This window comes from Coregonus clupeaformis, chromosome 7, assembly GCF_020615455.1.
Source record: "Coregonus clupeaformis isolate EN_2021a chromosome 7, ASM2061545v1, whole genome shotgun sequence".
Taxonomy (NCBI): Eukaryota; Metazoa; Chordata; class Actinopteri; order Salmoniformes; family Salmonidae; genus Coregonus; species Coregonus clupeaformis.
The window spans coordinates 10,836,527-10,855,960 of record NC_059198.1 but is presented as its reverse complement, the minus strand read 5'-3'; the positions used below and the strand labels follow the sequence as shown (position 1 = coordinate 10,855,960).

Here is a 19,434-nt window from a genome sequence, read left to right as displayed (position 1 = left end):
ACCATAACTTACTTAGGCCTATATTTCAATATATAGGCTACTGTATCAATCATTCATTAATTTGTTCATGCCATCACACAGCATATCAGCCATTCATGCTTTGAAATGCAATCAAGCATTTTAGTTTTAAAATTAAATAACGGGAGCTTTGAATAATTAGCCTAAACAATAAATAAACCGCAATTCACGAATGCATGCAACTGTTTTTAGTCTGCTGTAATAATGGCTACATACATACACACACACACACACACACACACACACACACACACACACACAGTGAGGGAAAAAAGTATTTGATCCCCTGCTGATTTTGTACGTTTGCCCACTGACAAAGAAATGATCAGTCTATAATTTTAATGGTAGGTTTATTTGAACAGTGAGAGACAGAATAACAACAACAAAATCCAGAAAAACGCATGTCAAAAATGTTATAAATTGATTTGCATTTTAATGAGGAAATAAGTATTTGACCCCCTCTCAATCAGAGAGATTTCTGGCTCCCAGGTATCTTTTATACAGGTAACGAGCTGAGATTAAGAGCACACTCTTAAAGGGAGTGCTCCTAATCTCAGCTTGTTACCTGTATAAAAGACACCTGTCCACAGAAACAGGACAACTTCACTGCATCAAAGGGATGATGGATGGGGCCATGTACCGTCAAATCTTGGGTGAGAACCTCCTTCCCTCAGCCAGGGCATTGAAAATAGGTCATGGATGGGTATTCCAGCATGACAATGACCCAAAACACACGGCCAAGGCAACAAAGGAGTGGCTCAAAAATAAGCACATTAAGGTCCTGGAGTGGCCTAGCCAGTCTCCAGACCTTAATCCCATAGAAAATCTGTGGAGGGAGCTGAAGGTTCGAGTGGCCAAACATCAGCCTTGAAACCTTAATGACTTGGAGAAGAACTGCAAAGAGGAGTGGGACAAAATCCCTCCTGAGATGTGTGCAAACCTGGTGGCCAACTACAAGAAACGTCTGACCTCTGTGATTGCCAACAAGGGTTTTGCCACCAAGTACTAAATCATGTTTTGCAGAGGGGTCAAATACTTATTTCCCTCATTAACATGCAAATCAATTTATAGCATTTGAGACATGCGTTTTTCTGGATTTTTTTGTTGTTATTCTGTCTCTCACTGTTCAAATAAACCTACCATTAAAATTATAGACTGATCATGTCTTTGTCAGTGGGCAAACGTACAAAATCAGCAGGGGATCAAATACTTTTTTCCCTCACTGTACATACACAGTGGCTTGAGAAAGTATTCACCCCTTGGCATTTTTCCTATTTTGTTGCCTTTCAACCTGGAATGAAAATTGATTTTTTGGGAGTTTGTATCATTTGATTTACACAACATGCCTACCACTTTGAAGATGCAAAATATTTTTTATTGGGAAACAAACAAGATATAAGACAAAGAAACAGAACTTGAGCGTGCATAACTATTCACCCCCCCAAAGTCAATACTTTGCAGAGCCACCTTTTGCAGTAATTACAGCTGCAAGTCTCTTGGGGTATGTCTCTATAAGCTTGGCACATCTAGCCACTGGGATTTTTGCCCATTCTTCAAGGCAAAACTGCTCCAGCTCCTTCAAGTTGGATGGGTTCCGCTGGTGTACAGCAATCTTTAAGTCATACCACAGATTCTCAATTGGATTGAGGTCTGGGCTTTGACTAGGCCATTCCAAGACATTTAAATGTTTCCCCTTAAACCACTCAAGTGTTGCATTAGCAGTATGCTTAGGGTCATTGTCCTGCTGGAAGGTGAACCTCCGTCCCAGTCTCAAATCTCTGGAAGACTGAAACAGGTTTCCCTCAAGAATTTCCCTGTATTTAGCACCATCCATCATTCCTTCAATTCTGACCAGTTTCCCAGTCCCTGCCGATGAAAAACATCCCCATAGCATGATGCTGCCACCACGCTTCACTGTGGGGATGGTGTTCTCGGGGTGATGAGAGGTGTTGGGTTTGCGCCAGACATAGCGTTTTCCTTGATGGCCAAAAAGCTCAATTTTAGTCTCATCTGATCAGAGTACCTTCTTCCATATGTTTGGGGAGTCTCCCACATGCCTTTTGGCGAACACCAAACGTGTTTGCTTGTTTTTTTCTTTAAGCAATGGCTTTTTTCTGGCACTCTTCCGTAAAGCCCAGCTCTGTGGAGTGTACGGCTTAAAGTGGTCCAATGGACAGATACTCCAATCTCCGCTGTGGAGCTTTGCAGCTCCTTCAGGGATATCTTTGGTCTCTGTTGCCCCTCTGATTAATGCCCTCCTTGCCTGGTCCGTGAGTTTTGGTGGGCAGCCCTCTCTTGGCAGGTTTGTTGTGGTGCAATCTTCTTTCCATTTTTTAATAATGGATTTAATGGTGCTCCGTGGGATGTTCAAAGTTTCGGATATTTTTTTATAACCCAACCCTGATCTGTACTTCTCCACAACTTTGTCCCTGACGTGTTTGGAGAGCTCCTTGGTCTTCATGGTGCCACTTGCTTGGTGGTGCCCCTTGCTTAGTGGTGTTGCAGACTCTGGGGCCTTTCAGAACAGGTGAATATATACTGAGATCATGTGAAAGATCATGTGACACTTAGATTGCACACAGGTGGACATTATTATTTGAATTATGTGACTTCAGAAGGTAATTGGTTGCACCAGATCTTATTTAGGGGCTTCATAGCAAAGGGGGTGAATACATATGTACTCACCACTTTTCCTTTATGTATTTTTTAGAATTCTTTGAAACAAGTTAATTTTTTTTATTTCACTTCAACAATTTTGACTATTTTGTGTATGTCCATTACATGAAATCCAAAAAAAAATCCATTTAAATTACAGGGTGTAATGCAACGAAATAGGAAAAACACCAAATGGGGGGTGAATACTTTTGCAAGGCACTGTATATATATTTTTTTACAGCAACTGTTTGGCACACATAATACTCATGGAACGCTTGCTCCTATACCCTCCTTTTTCTTCATCTCTAGCAGTTTCCACAACTAAGTTAAATGTCTTCCACAGATCTGACTTCCCCTTTCCCTCCTGAGCAAACATTGAACATTTGCCCATTTCAAGTTTATTTTCCACATCCTCCACATCCATTTTGCTGTCAACATTTCTGTGTTTGGAGTTTGTTATAACCAATTTATTGATGTGATTATGATAGGCTATAGGTCAGGCCCTATTGGTCACATGCATGCGATGCTTACATGTTTCACGTAAAGAGAGCAAGGGTTGAGGGAATAGGGAATGTTTTTCCTAAACAAATTAGGGATTTCGGTAACATAACTTTTTAGTCAGAACAAAGTAAGAAACTAAATGACTTGCTGTGCTGTAGTGGCTTTTCACTGCAGTAGGGAAAGAGCGAGACAACATGCGCCAGTCACACTGTGTCTTTATTAATTTTTTTACACACTATGACCGCCAGGCTCTTTCCTGAGTCATTTGTGTTTTAATTATTTAATCAAACAGTGTGCTTAAAGCATCAGACAAGCTCAGTGCATATGTAGTTGATTTTATTCAAACTATACATGGACAAATAAGTTTAAACATTTCGACCAATGGATTGGTCGAAAGAACAGGACGACTTTTTTATGTCGGGGACAGCTCTACTTTACATGAACCCAATAAATGTTTATGACATAGATATGTTAGGCAATTATTACGACAATGTTATCTTGGCCTTATGATAGAGGCTCAGCATTATTGTTTGGCTTTGTGATCAATCTCGCATTGTTATTTCACAGCGGTGTCTGACTGTAGACAAACAAGCCTGGGTCACACAGGGGTTGACATTAAGCTCTTAAAGTCACTTGCCCATCGGGCCAGTACAGGTGACGTGTTACCAAAAGGTCATGGTAATTTGCCCCCTAAATAACATGGTCTGTTACACACACACACACAAATGGTTTAACTTTCAAGTAACTTTCATTTTAACATAGTTTAAATAAATCAGCACACTTATGACAATATTCATTACCTAACTTGGAATATGTAAGGGAGTTCTCTTACTCGGACAGACTTGTTTGTTATAGTTGTCAGTATGAAACAAAGTAATGATCACAGATGTAAAACACTCCAACATAGGGGCATGCAATTTCAGTGAACCAGCCATAGTGTTTGGTGAATAAAAAAATCATGTGGATTATTTACACACTCCTTACCTTCTACTGTATCCTTATAGTAGCCAAGTGACCTAAATATAACATTTTATTTTTGGAGAACTATCCCTTTGATGATAAGGTGTGCGAGGAAGTTTATTTTCCACAAGCCTTTTCCTCATGGTAAATTAATGAAACCGTAAACACACTGGCTAGCTAGCACACTACTAGAGGCAGCACAAAGGACATTTAAATCAAATGTTTAGGCCTATATTCTCCTGTCTAAACTGAAAAACGCTTAAGTTGCCAAGTGATTTGCTAAATGAAGGACTACAAGCACCATTTGAGCCACGAAACGCACTACAGAAACAGGTGCGTCTTTCTCATCAATATCACTGTTCACCGTTTACTCCCGTTTTAACAGGGTGTAATTAGCTTAATACTGGTAGTTGAGACACACAGTTAACAGCATTAGAAAGCTAAATTGCTTCCCTTTTTAACCATTAGATAGCCTACCCCAGATAAAGTATGTAGAAAAGATTATGGAGTAATATATTTTTGAGAACAAACATTCACCAAGATAAAAACTAAACAGTCAGGGAGAATCTAACATTCCAAAAATGTCATGGCATGGGGCCCCCATTGATTTTGTTATAATGTTTGAGTCACTCAGATAGCTTAAGAACAAGGCATAAGCCATGGCAAAATGTGTATAATTATTGCAGGAAACTAGCTTTAAAAAACGTTTAAATGTTCTCTCTGCCCCATGTCAAAATGTATAGAATTGCAGGAAATTAGCTTTAAAAAACAGCTAAATTTGCAGCCAAGAGGACACTTACAGACAATGTAGGGAGAATAACTTGGCTTGGTTCCTTTTTTGTTTTGAGTTGCTAATGCACATGAACAAATGGAACACTAGAGTCAACGTGAATTAATGGTTGTCTTTGGGACCAGATTACACCTGCCCGACTGTTTAGATTACCTGCCCGGGGCAATCGGGCAAACGTTAATGTCAATATATGCTGTAAAAGTGACTGGTTTCTCTAGAAGCGACCCTAACTCACATGGCTGTCCTGTGCTGTCCCAGGACCGGGGGGTAAAGTCTACCGCTCGCTGAGTCACAGAGGGATAATCAGTTGTTTTTCCCTACCTTTCACAAGGCAGTTTCACTAAACACACAAAACCCCACTTACTGACCTAAGCCTTGTGTGACAAGCCATGCCTTAAAAATACTTTATTTTTTATTTTATTTACAAGGCTAGATGTTGAAAGGGCAGTGGCATGGAGAGAAAGAACAAAATCATTACACACTGAATAGAGCTGCCTTGTTCAAAACCAAAGTGGCCAAACTTAAGCTTTTAGTCCACTTTATCTCTCGCTTTCATTCCCTGTTGACTTGTGCGTGTGGAGTACAGGGGGGTGCATTGCTACTAGCGTCAGTGCAATGACAGACTAGCTGTTCCCACAGACTTCCAGTCATTGAGCCAACGACTATCAATTTAAAAGCACGGCCCGCCATAAATATATACACTACCAGTCAAAAGTTTGGACATACCTACTCATTCAAGGGTTTTTCTTTATTTTTTTTAAACAATTTTTTTAGATTGTAGAATAATAGTGAAGACATAAACTATTAAATAACACATATGGAATCATGTAGTAACCTAAAAAGTGTTATAATATATCAAAATATATTTTATATTTGAGATTCTTCAAATAGCCACCCTTTACTTGATGACAGCTTTGCACACTCTTGGCATTCTCTCAACCAGCTTCATGGAAGTAGTCACCTGGAATGCATTTCAATTAAACAGGTCTGCCTTCTTAAAAGTTAATTTGTGGAATTTCTTTCCTTCTTAATGCGTTTGAGCCAATCAGTTGTGTTGTGACAAGGTAGGTTTGGTATACAGAAGATAGCCCTATTTGGTAAAAGACCAAGTCCATATTATGGCAAGAACAGCTCAAATAAGCAAAGAGAAACGACAGTCCATCATTACATTAAGACATGAAGGTCAGTCAATACGGAACATTTCAAGAACTTGCAGTCGCAAAAACCATCAAGCGCTATGATGAAACTGGCTCTCATGAGGACCACCACAGAAATGGAAGACCCAGAGTTACCTCTGCTGCAGAGGATAAGTTCATTAGAGTTACCAGCCTCAGAAATTACAGCCCAAATAAATGCTTCACAGAGTTCAAGTCACAAACACATCTCAACATCAACTGTTCAAAGGAGTATGTTTGAATCAGGCCTTCATGGTCGAATTGCTGCAAAGAAACCACTACTAAAGGGCGGTGGAAATTTGTCCTTTGGTCTGGAGTCCAAATTTGAGATTTTTGGTTCCAACCGCCGTGTCTTTGTGAGACGCGTGAGGGTGAATGGATGATCTCCGCATGTGTAGTTCCCACCGTAAAGCATGGAAGAGGAGGTGTTATGGTGTGGGGGTGCTTTGCTGGGGACACTGTCTGATATATTTAGAATTCAAGGCACACTTAATGGGCATGGCTACCACAGCATTCTGCAGCGATACGCCATCCCATCTGGTTTGGGCTTAGTGGGACTATCATTTGTTTTCCAAAAGGACAATGACCCAACACACCTCCAGGCTGTGTAAGGGCTATTTGACCAAGAAAGAGAGTGATGGAGTGCTGCATCAGATGACCTGGCCTCCACAATTCCCCGACCTCAACCCAATTGAGATGGTTTGGGATGAGTCGGACGGCAGAGTGAAGGAAAAGCAGCCAACAAGTGCTCAGCATATTTGGGAACTCCTTCAAGACTGTTGGAAAAGCCTTCCAGGTGAAGCTGGTTGAGAGAATGCCAAGAGTGTGCAAAGCTTTCATCAAGGCAAAGGTTGGCTATTTGAAGAATCTCAAATATAAAACATATTTTGATTTGTAAAAAAAAAAAATGTTACTACATGATTCCATGTGTGTTATTTCATAGTTTTGATGTCTTCACTATCATTCTACAATGTAGAAAATAGTAAAAATAAAGAAAAACCATTGACTGAGTAGGTGTGTGCGGTGGCCCACTGCTGCTATATTAATATAGGGGAAACACTGGGAGCCTATATGGGCCCTGGGCTGTGCAGTCTTGCAGAGGCCTGTTGTCCCCTCTCTCTTGGTCTGTCTGGCTTGGCTGCTAATGCAGTCAGTGGATGACCTGCTCTCTCTATGCTACTCTTTGCCCAGAGGAACAGACGGCTAAATCCGTACTGTCACATCACCCTACCTCTCACTCTCAGACGAAGAAGACTGCCAGCCAGTAGGATGATATAGTGAGAGCAAGAGTGAGCGTGACAAAGCAAGGGTGTGTGTGTCTGTGTGTGCCCGTGTCTTTCTTCGTGGTGTGTGTACACAGGCTTACAGGGTGCCAGGTTTTGCCAGCCAGCCGTGAGTTTTTACTGCCTTGCTACCCGGCCCGTTCTGGCTATTCTGACTGAGTCAGCTCAGTTTACCAACCATGTCCGGGCCAAGTCCAGAACCAGACCCATAATTTCACTCCAAATTTACCTCTGGGGAGAAATGACAGGAGAGTGAGTCTGTCTGTTATACAGCACGGGGAGAGGATGGGTTCACACTTGAACGCACAGGTGCTTGGCAGCGCAGAGCAGGCTGGGTTAGAAAATGAGGAGATGGCTAAAACCGCCATGACCATCTCTCTCCACTCGGCCTGGCACAGACTGTCTGGCCGGATTATGTCCAAACACTTAAAAACCTGAAAGGACTTTGACTATAGATTGTTTAAAACACTTGGATGTTCCCCTATTGGTTGTATTGAAGGACTACTCAATTTCATTGATGGGACATGCCATGACTGTTTCTCCTGCACCTGGCTGTGTACTGGAGCAACGCAGGTTGATGTTGCACGCAAACGCTCTGGTCCGCTTACACAGAAAGCGACACAGGTCCTAATCCAGGCACTTGTCATCTCCCGTCTGGATTACTGCAACTCGCTGTTGGCTGGGCTCCCTGCCTGTGCCATTAAACCCCTACAACTTATCCAGAACGCCGCAGCCCGTCTGGTGTTCGACCTTCCCAAGTTCTCTCATGTCACACCGCTCCTCCGCACACTCCACTGGCTTCCAGTTGAGGCTCGCATCTACTACAAGACCATGGTGCTTGCCTACGGAGCTGTGAGGGGAACGGCACCTCCTTACCTTCAGGCTCTGATCAGACCCTACACCCAAACGAGGGCACTACGTTCATCCACCTCTGGCCTGCTAGCTCCCCGACCTCTACGGAAGCACAGTTCCCACTCAGCCCAGTCAAAGCTATTTGCTGCTATGGCACCCCAATGGTGGAACAAGCTCCCCCACGACGCCAGGACAGCGGAGTCACTGACCACCTTCCGGAGACACTTGAAACCCTACCTCTTTAAGGAATACCTGGAATAGTATAAAGTAATCCTTCTCCCCAACCCCCCCCCATTAAAAAAAAGAGGTTGTCCCACTGGCTATCATAAGTTGAATGCACCAATTTGTAAGTCGCTCTGGATAAGAGCATCTGCTAAATGATGTAAATGTCCCCAGGCCAGCGGTAGCAACAGCAGGCAGGTGGGTCTGGCTAGCTAGTACCATGCCAAGCCACGTTCAGGGTGCAGTGACGCTTTCACTACCACACCACTAGGCAATAAAAAATAATAATAAGTCAGAGTCAGACAGAGAAACATATTTAGTAATTTTCACATTAGGAAATTGTGGGGATGAATACAGGCTACTGAAGTCCATGCGAGTCCATATTAAAAGAGATACCAGTACTACACACATTAGAAATAGCCTCGTTGTTTGGATACCTGAAAGTAAGGGCGGCAGGTAGCTTAGTGGGTAAGAGCGTTGTGCCAGTAACCGAAAGGTCGCTGGTTCTAATCCCCGAGCCGACTAGGTGAAAAATCTGTCGATGTGCCCTTAAGCAAGGCACTTAACCCTAATTGCTCATGTAAGTCGCTCTGGATAAGAGCGTCTGCTAAATGACTAAAATGTAAATGTAAAAAAAAAAGAGTGCTGGGCCAGTAACCGAAAGGTCGCTGGTTTGAATCCCTGAGCCGACTAGCTAAATAATCTGCCGATGTACCCTTGAGCAAGGCACTTAACCCTAATTACTCCTGTAAGTCGCTCTGGATAAGAGCGTCTACTAAAATGTATTTTTTAAAATGTAAAGTAGTCCAAAACAGGCGGCAACCCCATGTTCTTTCTACTTAGCTACAGTGCAGCTTAGAATTTCCATAGCATGTGCAAAAGAATGGGAGTGGCAGGCTTACCTTGGTCTAGGTTCTGCTAGTATGCTCCAGATAGTAAGCCTAAACCATCTCACACAGCAACATTACACACTGAGCATTCTAGCCTTTTGCTAGTTCTACTAAGGAGGCCAGGCTACATTTACTGACATTAGGTTAGGGTCGGACTATTTAAGAACATTCATCCATTTTAGTTTTCCCTCATTTTGGTTAGCTAGCATTTAGACGACCGCTATCACAATTGATTTCACGCTAAAGGAAGGAATCATCCAGATTCACATTATAACTCTCAACATGTACCTAGACATTTCAAATCAGCAACAAAATTAAACTCCTAATTTTCAGTTCACTTTGGCAGGCAGACAAGTCAACACTGGAGCTAAAAGAGAAAAAAAATGGCTGTTGGCGGAAAACGAGACAGGATACATGTGGTGGAGGCATTTATGCACAACAGTAATGACACATTTGCTCGCTCAGGCAAAAAGAGGCGAAGGAAGAGGACGAAAAATAAGAATATCTGGAGAACATTAACAACAGCCGGGCTGACACCACGGGCGAAATCCTAACGCCATCGTCCGCAAGACTGGCTGGGAGTCCTCATCTGTCCGTCAGTCACTCATCCCTGCAACACCCATCACTCTGCCCGTAAGGTGAGGACAGCATCAACAGGGACAGGCTGGGGAGTTATGACACAGAATGAACAGAGTGAGTGAGAGAGACTGTGTGTGTGTCTAGCACAGCAGCAGTGTTTCCTCATCCCTCATTAGAGGCTAAATCACATGATCAGAGCAGTGAGAGAGGGGTGGTGGGGTGACGGGGCTTGGCACGGGGCCTGGCTTGGTAAGGCTCAGGCAGGCAGGCTAGACAAAGGGAATCCCCCAGCGGAACACCTCTCTCTTGCTGCTCCCCTCTCCTCTCTCTAGCAAACCGTGCCCTGTCTGTCCCTGCCACTGCCCCACCATGGCACCACCTGCTGAGGTAATGGAGTTAATATACTGGCAACAAAGACTAAAGTGACTTACTGTATTATGAGGGTCAGTATGACCTGGCTTTAAGGGACATAACCTCTGCTGTGCCAGGAGAAATCCTTTGTGGACCTAAAGAGGCCATATGACAGGGCCACTGGCAAGAGAGCTGACCAGCACCAGGGGCAGTACACTCAACCATATCGACATTGAGGAAAAGGTTGCTGGAAAATGCAAGTCATCCCCCTCCATACATAACATGTAAGCAGGGAAGGGCTTTTCAATGTTTCCTCCCTTAGTTTGAGCAGCCCCTGTGCATTTTTAGGAGGCCACCTAAGGGATGTCATTGAGACAAACACCCACCAAGGGGGGTAGCCTAACTAGCTACAACGCATCACAAACAACACACATTGACAAAGACAAGCCAGTATGAACCCTAGCGGGTTTCCCTGTTTGGTAGAAACATGTGACAGTACTGGCGCAAGGAGGCGGGTCACACACACAAACAAACGAGGAATTTGTCGAATTCCAGCCAGCTCCAAGGTCGTTGCCCTTGTTCCATTGCTTGAGTGGCGAGCGCGGGGTAACGTTTACACACAAGGCCATGGCAAAAGATCAGGGGGATACGTGGTGGCGTTTTCAATGCTAGCCTGGTCCATCGCCCCTGCTGACAAGTCAATAAATCGTCCGTCATCAAAAGCAGTTGAGCTTTAGCTCTCATGTAAAAATAAAACCAAGGCAAAAGCAGGACAGTCATTGCCCTCAAATAAAATCTTCACATGTATCGACATAGGCTTAGCTGATGAGTAAACCAACATGCCCCCGCACTAACACAAACACACTTCCTCCTCTACAGGTTATTATCTGGTTTACACAGTGTCAGCTTCAGACAGGTTCAGGATTACAGTGTCTGACTGTTGTGGCCATGCCAGCATTCAGTAAACCAGCCCATAAAGTCTGAAAAGGAAACTGGCGGGAGAGCTTAACACTTTCTGTGGCCTTCCTGAGGCCAGGCTGTGGTGTGTTTAAAAGCTGCTAAATCATTCCCACCAGACCATGAAGGAAGGTTGTGACCAAGACGAGAGGTCCGCTAGGAGATAGAATACAGAACTACTCTATGTGGCTACAAAATCACCAATTAATCTGGGTTTTGATAGGCTAGCAGTGTCTTCAAATCATTTTGTTTTTCTGCATTGTATAAGAAACAGGTGCCCCCTACTATAGTGTATACTATGGTAGGAATACTCAAGCATTCCCTGTAGTGTTTTTGCGGACTGAAGTCTTTACTGTAGTATACTGTAGTATTTACAGTTTACTATAGTATAAATACTGTAGTAAAAAAATAGTAGTATATACTATGGTAATTACTGTAGTGTTTTTGCGGACTGTAGTATATACACTGTAGTGTTTTTGGGGACATTACTGTAGTATTTACTAAACGGTTTTTGTTTTATTATCTTTGACATAGAATTGGGGTCTTTCTACTTGAGGAGAAATACTAAAAGAGCAAACTTTCCATAATCTATAGGTAGGTAGGACTGGGTTGTGAACGGAGAGTTCAGAGCTTCTGCTCTTTTCTATAACCTGTAGAGAACAATATATGGTCTATACTTGGCATGTAGGTTTCTCACTTATAGGTGGCACAAATTGGGATATGGGGGAGGGGAATGGGCACGGTATATGCAAATTAAATACTGTAGTATTTAATATAGTTTTTAAAATGCAGTGTTTTTGCAGACTGTAGTGTTTTTGAGGACATTTATGTAGTATTTACTAGTGTTTTTTTTTGTGTAGTATTCTACAACATTCTATACTAAGTAATACACATGATCGAGGGATACTACAGTATGTAGTTTAGTATTCTACAGTATACTACATAATTATATAGTAAGTACCGTAGTATTCTATAGTAAACGGTAGTATTTTTTGTGTGTGCTGATACAAGCAATGGCCTAAAACGTTATTTCCAATAAGCTGAAAGACATGAACACAACATGCTCTCCAAACAGATCTACATTAGGGGCCTGCTACTAGTGCTAACAGATAGAAAGGGAGGTGGTAACTCGGTTTGATTTGGGGCCTGGTGGGAGCCAGGAATGGTGAAATCACACCCAGCACCAGAGCCAAATGCCCGCTGTGTCAGAGCAGAGCTGAAGGCAGACAGCCGTAGGCCCAGACACAGCTGTTGAGTCGTGTCTTTGACACAGGGCTGTGCTCTCACTTTCCCTTTCTCTCATTACCTCCCTTTCCCTCTTGCTCTCTTTAAGTCACACTACCGGATGTTCACCCCAAGAGATCGCACCACTTTTTTTTATCCACACAGAGGAGGGTGTGAGAGAGAGTCGGAGGGGGAAAAGAGAGGTGGAAAGTAAATATGTAAATAAAAAAGGTGGATAGGAATTTCTTTCAATATTTCAGGAGGCGAAGGGGAGTGTTGGAGAGTTGGAGAAAGTATTTCCTGTAACACCCCCTTCCCCTCCCCGTTCTTATTTTTCCTGGAGTAGTGACCTCTATGGCCTGTGCTTCTCAACTCATACTGCCAAATGCCACAGGCACAGGACACGCTCACAGGAAACTCCACTGCACTGGCTGTTCCAAGAGCAATGCAGAGTTCGATACTGCGACCAAAACAGTCGTATTTGTGACTGTTTGACTTGGCAGTGCGACACAGCGATTTTTTTTAACCGGGACACGTTCGTTTTTGGTTCACAATTAGCTTTTTTCTTTTCATGATTTATTCAAACAGTAATGTGCAATTGACCAAAAATAAACCTACTTTCTGAAGAGGAAACAACGGCACTATGCAGTGCGCATAGGTCCTATGTGTCTACCACTTTGTGTAGCCATTAGCAATGCTAATGATAGCCTAACCATCTTCGGGTCGATGGAAATGCAATTAATAGTGAACTACAAAGTAGCCTATGCCTATCTGGCAGAATAGGTAGAGCATGGCGCCAGGGTTGTGGGTTCGATTCCCACGGGGGGCCAGTATGAAAAAAATAATAATAATGTATGCACTCACTAACTAAGTCGCTCTGGATAAGAGTGTCTGCTAAATGACTAAAATGTAAAAAAAAAGTAAAAGTTAGTAAGTAAGTAAGTAGTACTTTAAAGTATTTTTACTTAAGTACTTTACACCACTGCAGAATCATGATTATATGCATAAATTCAGTGGCCATTTGTTTTGAAAACTTCATCACAAGTGCGCTACAGACATAGGTAGTGAGTCCAAAAGCTAAGCTTCCCTAAAGTAAAGTGTTGTAAAGATGGCGCCGTTTTGCAAGCTCCGACCCAACATTGCTATTGTCGTTTATTTGTCCTCTATTTTTAAGAACTCTTGAACATCAGATCGGCAGTTACTTACCCCCATTTGGGCTTCGACTCATCTGCCCTGGGCTCTCTAATTCCAACTCAATTTTCGGGCTACCCAAGAGGAAACGGCGGCGTTAGAGGCAAGAGAGTGGGGATCCTGGTGAGATTCAGGCGAAGGGAAAACCGGCCACCTCTTCCCTCCACTCTACTGGCCAGTCACTTGATAATAAGATGGATGACCTCCGATCGCGGATTTGCTACCAACGGGACTCTCGGAACTGCAATATTCTTTGCTTTTCAGAAACATGACTCTCGAACAAGATACCCCCCACGGCTATCCAACTTGATGGATTCTCCATTCACCGGGCGGACAGGACAGTGGAGTCGGGGAAATCGAGGGGGAGAGGGATTTGCTTCTTCATCAACTCCAAATGGTGTGCTAATTCCAGCGCGGTGGAAATGTCGACACACTGTTCACCCGTCTTGGAATACCTGATGGTCAAATGCCGACCCTTCTACCTCCCGAGAGAGTTTTCAGCTGTTATTGTGACTGCTGTGTACAATCCACCTCAGGACAATAAAAATAACACGCTGGTGCTTAACGACCTGTACAAGGCTATTAACAAGCAGGAAAACCTACACCCAGAGGCTGCCTTTCTGGTTCACTAAGACATGTGATGCCCAACTTCCATCAACACCTCTCCAGCGCCACTAGGGGCGATAAAGTCCTACACCACTGCTATTCTACCCACAAGCCCTCCCTTGTCCTCCATTCGGCAAATCAGATCATGACTCCGTACTCTTGCTTCCTGTTTACAAGCAGAAGCTGAAACAGGAAGTACCCGCGATTCTCTCCGTTGAGAAATGGTCACCAGAATCAGAGGTTATGCTACAGGACTGCTTTGCTAGCGCTGATTGTAATATGTTTTGAGACTCCGCCGATAACATTGACGAGCTAACTACCTCCGTCACCAGCTTCATTCGAAAATATATAGGCAACGTTGTACCCACGGTGAGGGTTTTCTGCTTCCCCAATCAAAAGCCCTGGATTAACACAGAGGTTGGCGATAAACTAAAGAACTGGGCAACGTAAGAACACTAGGGCATGCTAATTTAAAAAATGGCTAGTCATGATTAGCCTGGTTCCGTATGGAATGCAGGCACATTATGGGACACAGGCCAGGTCATTATCAATTATCATGTTTTTTAACCAAATCACTGACAAAGTTGGTAGCACCAGTGGGACCAGTGGAAAAGTGTAGAAACCTGCAATGACTGACTCAACTATACTATCATTGTTGGTTATTACAATTGAATTAAATGGCAAGAAAAGTTCATTCCGGAGTGAAGTTGTGTGAAAGTGTATGAAGACTGAGAACATACCACAAAATTGTATTCCCTGTCTGTCCTCCTCCGTGAGATCCCCTTCAACACGATCTTCTTTATATGCACAGCTGTGAGGAGAGGGAAGAGGATTACAGTTGTACTTTTCTTCCCAATTGACTGAGGGATTTGTAATACTGTGGGGGGGTTTCACTGGCTTACCTTCCCTCTGGGCCCTCCTGCTGGGGGGTGTCTCGCTGGCGTGACGAGCCTGTCCCTGCGCCTGCGTCCTCTCACCCAGACTGGCCTCGGTGGTGACTGCTGCTGGGCCCTGGTCCTCTGCTTTCTGGGCCTTGTTGTGCTGGCGGAACAAAAAAGGACTAGTGAGTAGAAAGCCTTCAACACCACAGCTGCACTCGGGCAATTAAAGAGATGATGACTTCCCACACAGCAAGGTCACCAAGATGAATCAAACTAGCCTCCCGAGTGGCGCAGTGGTCTAAGGCACTGCATCGCAGTGCTAGCTGTGCCACTAGAGTGAGTACACAAAACACAGGACACCACAGTATCCATACTCACATTCGGAAAATAGTCTCTCTCTACAAACACAACTGACCGGCTTTTAAACAATGGGATGTGTGATTGAAAAACCAGAAACAGGTGGTGCAATGCAGAGGAATGTCCACTGATTGGTCCACCTCAGCAATCAGCAGACACCCCAACGACCACCAATCAGGAACATACAGGACACCTGTATTAGGGCAGAAGGAGAGGAAAAACACAAAAAGACACAGGATACCTGTATCCGTAACAGTCTGCTAAATGTGTAAATGTATCAAACTCCGTGGTCCTCTGTAGCTCAGCTGGTAGAGCACGGCGCTTGTAACGCAAAGGTAGTGGGTTCGATCCCCGGGAACACCCATACACAAAAAAAAAAAATGTATGCACGCATGACTGTAAGTCGTTTTGGATAAAAGCGTCTGCTAAATGGCATATTAAATATTAAAACTCCCAGAACATCTGTCAGGTGTGAGCGAACAGCTATCTGGTCTAATAAAAAACGTTGCCGCCGGTGCTATCGTTGTGGTGGCGCGTTTGTCCTTCAGGGACCCATGCAGTTGTTCATTAGGTGGTATTTGAACACTGGGTGTAGGGCAGCCAACCCTAATAAGCGGCCCGCGGGCCAGATCCGGCCCGCAAGAGCCAAATGTCTGGCCCACACTGACAGCATTGGCATTCACTTGTTATAATAAACATTAATTTAATATCCGCGGCTCTGCTTTATTTTGAAATTATCCCACATCTTGACCTGTGGCCTTTACCGCGTGCATACAGTGGGGGGAAAAAGTATTTAGTCAGCCACCAATTGTGCAAGTTCTCCCACTTAAAAAGATGAGAGAGGCCTGTAATTTTCATCATAGGTACACGTCAACTATGACAGACAAAATGAGAAAAACATTTCCAGAAAATCACATTGTAGGATTTTTTATGAATTTATTTGCAAATTATGGTGGAAAATAAGTATTTGGTCAATAACAAAAGTTTCTCAATACTTTGTTATATACCCTTTGTTGGCAATGACACAGGTCAAACGTTTTCTGTAAGTCTTCACAAGGTTTTCACACACTGTTGCTGGTATTTTGGCCCATTCCTCCATGCAGATCTCCTCTAGAGCAGTGATGTTTTGGGGCTGTCGCTGGGCAACACAGACTTTCAACTCCCTCCAAAGATGTTCTATGGGATTGAGATCTGGAGACTGGCTAGGCCACTCCAGGACCATGAAATGCTTCTTACGAAGCCACTCCTTCGTTGCCCGGGCAGTGTGTTTGGGATCATTGTCATGCTGAAAGACCCAGCCATGTTTCATCTTCAATGCCCTTGCTGATGGAAGGAGGTTTTCACTCAAAATCTCACGATACATGGCCCCATTCATTATTTCCTTTACACGGATCAGTCGTCCTGGTCCCTTTGCAGAAAAACAGCCCCAAAGCATTATGTTTCCACCCCCATGCTTCACAGTAGGTATGGTGTTCTTTGGATGCAACTCAGCATTCTTTGTCCTCCAAACACGACGAGTTGAGTTTTTACCAAAAAGTTCTATTTTGGTTTCATCTGACCATATGACATTCTCCCAATCCTCTTCTGGATCATCCAAATGCACTCTAGCAAACTTCAGACGGGCCTGGACATGTACTGGCTTAAGCAGGGGGACACGTCTGGCACTGCAGGATTTGAGTCCTTGGCGGCGTAGTGTGTTACTGATGGTAGGCTTTGTTACTTTGGTCCCAGCTCTCTGCAGGTCATTCACTAGGTCCCCCCGTGTGGTTCTGGGATTTTTGCTCACCGTTCTTGTGATCATTTTGACCCCACGGGGTGAGATCTTGCGTGGAGCCCCAGATCGAAGGAGATTATCAGTGGTCTTGTATGTCTTCCATTTCCTAATAATTGCTCCCACAGTTGATTTCTTCAAACCAAGCTGCTTACCTATTGCAGATTCAGTCTTCCCAGCCTGGTGCAGGTCTACAATTTTGTTTCTGGTGTCCTTTGACAGCTCTTTGGTCTTGGCCGTAGTGGAGTTTGGAGTGTGACTGTTTGAGGTTGTGGACAGGTGTCTTTTATACTGATAACAAGTTCAAACAGGTGCCATTAATACAGGTAACGAGTGGAGGACAGAGGAGCCTCTTAAAGAAGAAGTTACAGATCTGTGAGAGCCAGAAATCTTGCTTGTTTTTAGGTGACCAAATACTTATTTTCCACCATAATTTGCAAATAAATTCATAAAAAATCCTACAATGTGATTTTCTGGAGAAAAAAATTCTCAATTTGTCTGTCATAGTTGACGTGTACCTATGATGAAAATTACAGGCCTTTCTCATCTTTTTAAGTGGGAGAACTTGCACAATTGGTGGCTGACTAAATACTTGTTTTCCCCACTGTACGTAAGACGTGCTTTGCGCGCTTTGCGTACTCGTCTCCACTCGACTAGCTACCTAGTGTAGTGTCACACACACACACACACAGTAGCCGCAGCCGCTCGCCAGTTAACCCTCTTTCATCAAAAGGACTGACCACTTCCTCACAAAAAAAGTATTAAATCCAGTCAAACCAACATGGCAAATCGCCAAGATACGCAAGGTAGACCAGGAGAACCGTCAGTTCAAAACTGACTGGACTGAGAGGTATTGCTTTTTTTTACCGGACCACAACAGTGCTAAGCCCACATGCTTAATATGCATGCAGACTGTTGCTGTAATCAAAGCGGACAATCTGAAGCGGCATTTTAACTCTATTCATGCTGCCAGTTTTAATGCAAACTACCCAGAAAAATCTGACCAGCGCAAACAAAAAATTGCAAGCATGTTAACGTCATACAAGCACTCGGTTTTAACTATGTGTAAAACAACATCGGCACAAGAGAGCGCAACAGCTGCCTCATTACACGGCACAAGAGCTAAGAAGCCATTCGCCGATGCAGAGTTCATTAAACAATGTGCAATCGACATGGCTGCCGAAGTCTTAAACCAAGAGGAACCAATAAAAAAATAAGTTGTTGAGCTGTTGAAGCAAGTGCCGCTGTCGGCTAACACGGCAACCAGAAGAGTTGAAGTTTTAGCGGAGGAGTGTTTTTCCAGTCTACTCACAGATTTGAGGAAAACCGAAGCATTCTCACTGGCAATAGACTCGTCTTGTGACCGAACCGACATGGAACAGCTGTCTGTGTTCGCAAGATTTTTTGATGGGAAGACATTCCGGGAGGAGCTGCTGTGTTTGATTTCTCTAACCGGGCGTACAACCGGGGAAATAATATTCAACGAGCTGACACAGTTCTTCGAAAGGAATGGCTTAGATGTGAGTAAAATTGTCTCTGTTGTTACCGACGGGGCTCCGTCAATGGTGGGACACCACCAGGGCTTGGTAAGCAGGCTTTCTGCCGTTAACCCAGCACTCCTGACATTTCACTGCATTATTCACAAGTCAGTTTGGTGCCAAAAAAGAGACCATGGATACTGTGACTCGACTAGTTAACTTTGTCCGTGAGAGCTCTAGTCTGCAGCATCGCCTTTTTAGAGCATTACTCGAGGAAATGTCAGCTGATCACAAGGATCTTTTGCTCCACAATGACGTTCGCTGGCTGAGCAAAGGCTGTGTGTTGGAGAGGGTGTGTGACCTACCTGCGTGATTAACTTGTCATTTTTATCCAGCCTGCAGAGCCAAAAAGCCAGCAACTTTTTGAGCTTTTTAACTGACAACAAGGTGATATCAGATGAGACATGATGTCACACAAAAAAGTAACATCTAAATCACCTTAACCTGCGACTACAAGGCAAGAACCACACTGTTGCTGACATGTATGAGGCGATTGAAGCTTTCCGGTCAAAGCTGCACCTCCTGGAGAGAGACATTCATGGGAGAAAGTTGCCAGAAGAAAGCAGGAAGACAGAATGAAGGATTTTGTGTCCAGGCTGGCAGAAAACTTCAAGGGAAGATTTGAAAGCTCCC

General features: G+C 43.8%; 1 protein-coding gene across 6 annotated transcripts in view; it reads right to left on the bottom strand.

Moving 5' to 3' along the window:
* The window catches only part of LOC121569125 (zinc finger CCHC domain-containing protein 2), a 75,493-nt gene that overhangs the window by 37,695 nt on the left and 18,364 nt on the right, over positions 1-19,434 (bottom strand). For all 6 annotated transcript variants that reach the window (XR_006001331.2, XM_041879781.2, XM_041879785.2 and 3 more), the window contains exons 2-3: positions 15,157-15,295; positions 14,995-15,065 (exon numbers count right to left, since the gene is read on the bottom strand). Coding sequence is in view for 5 of the 6 variants with exons in the window: in XM_041879781.2 (XP_041735715.1) it covers positions 14,995-15,065; positions 15,157-15,295 (210 nt within the window). In the remaining variant the exon portion in view is untranslated. The remainder of the gene's footprint in view (positions 1-14,994; positions 15,066-15,156; positions 15,296-19,434) is intronic.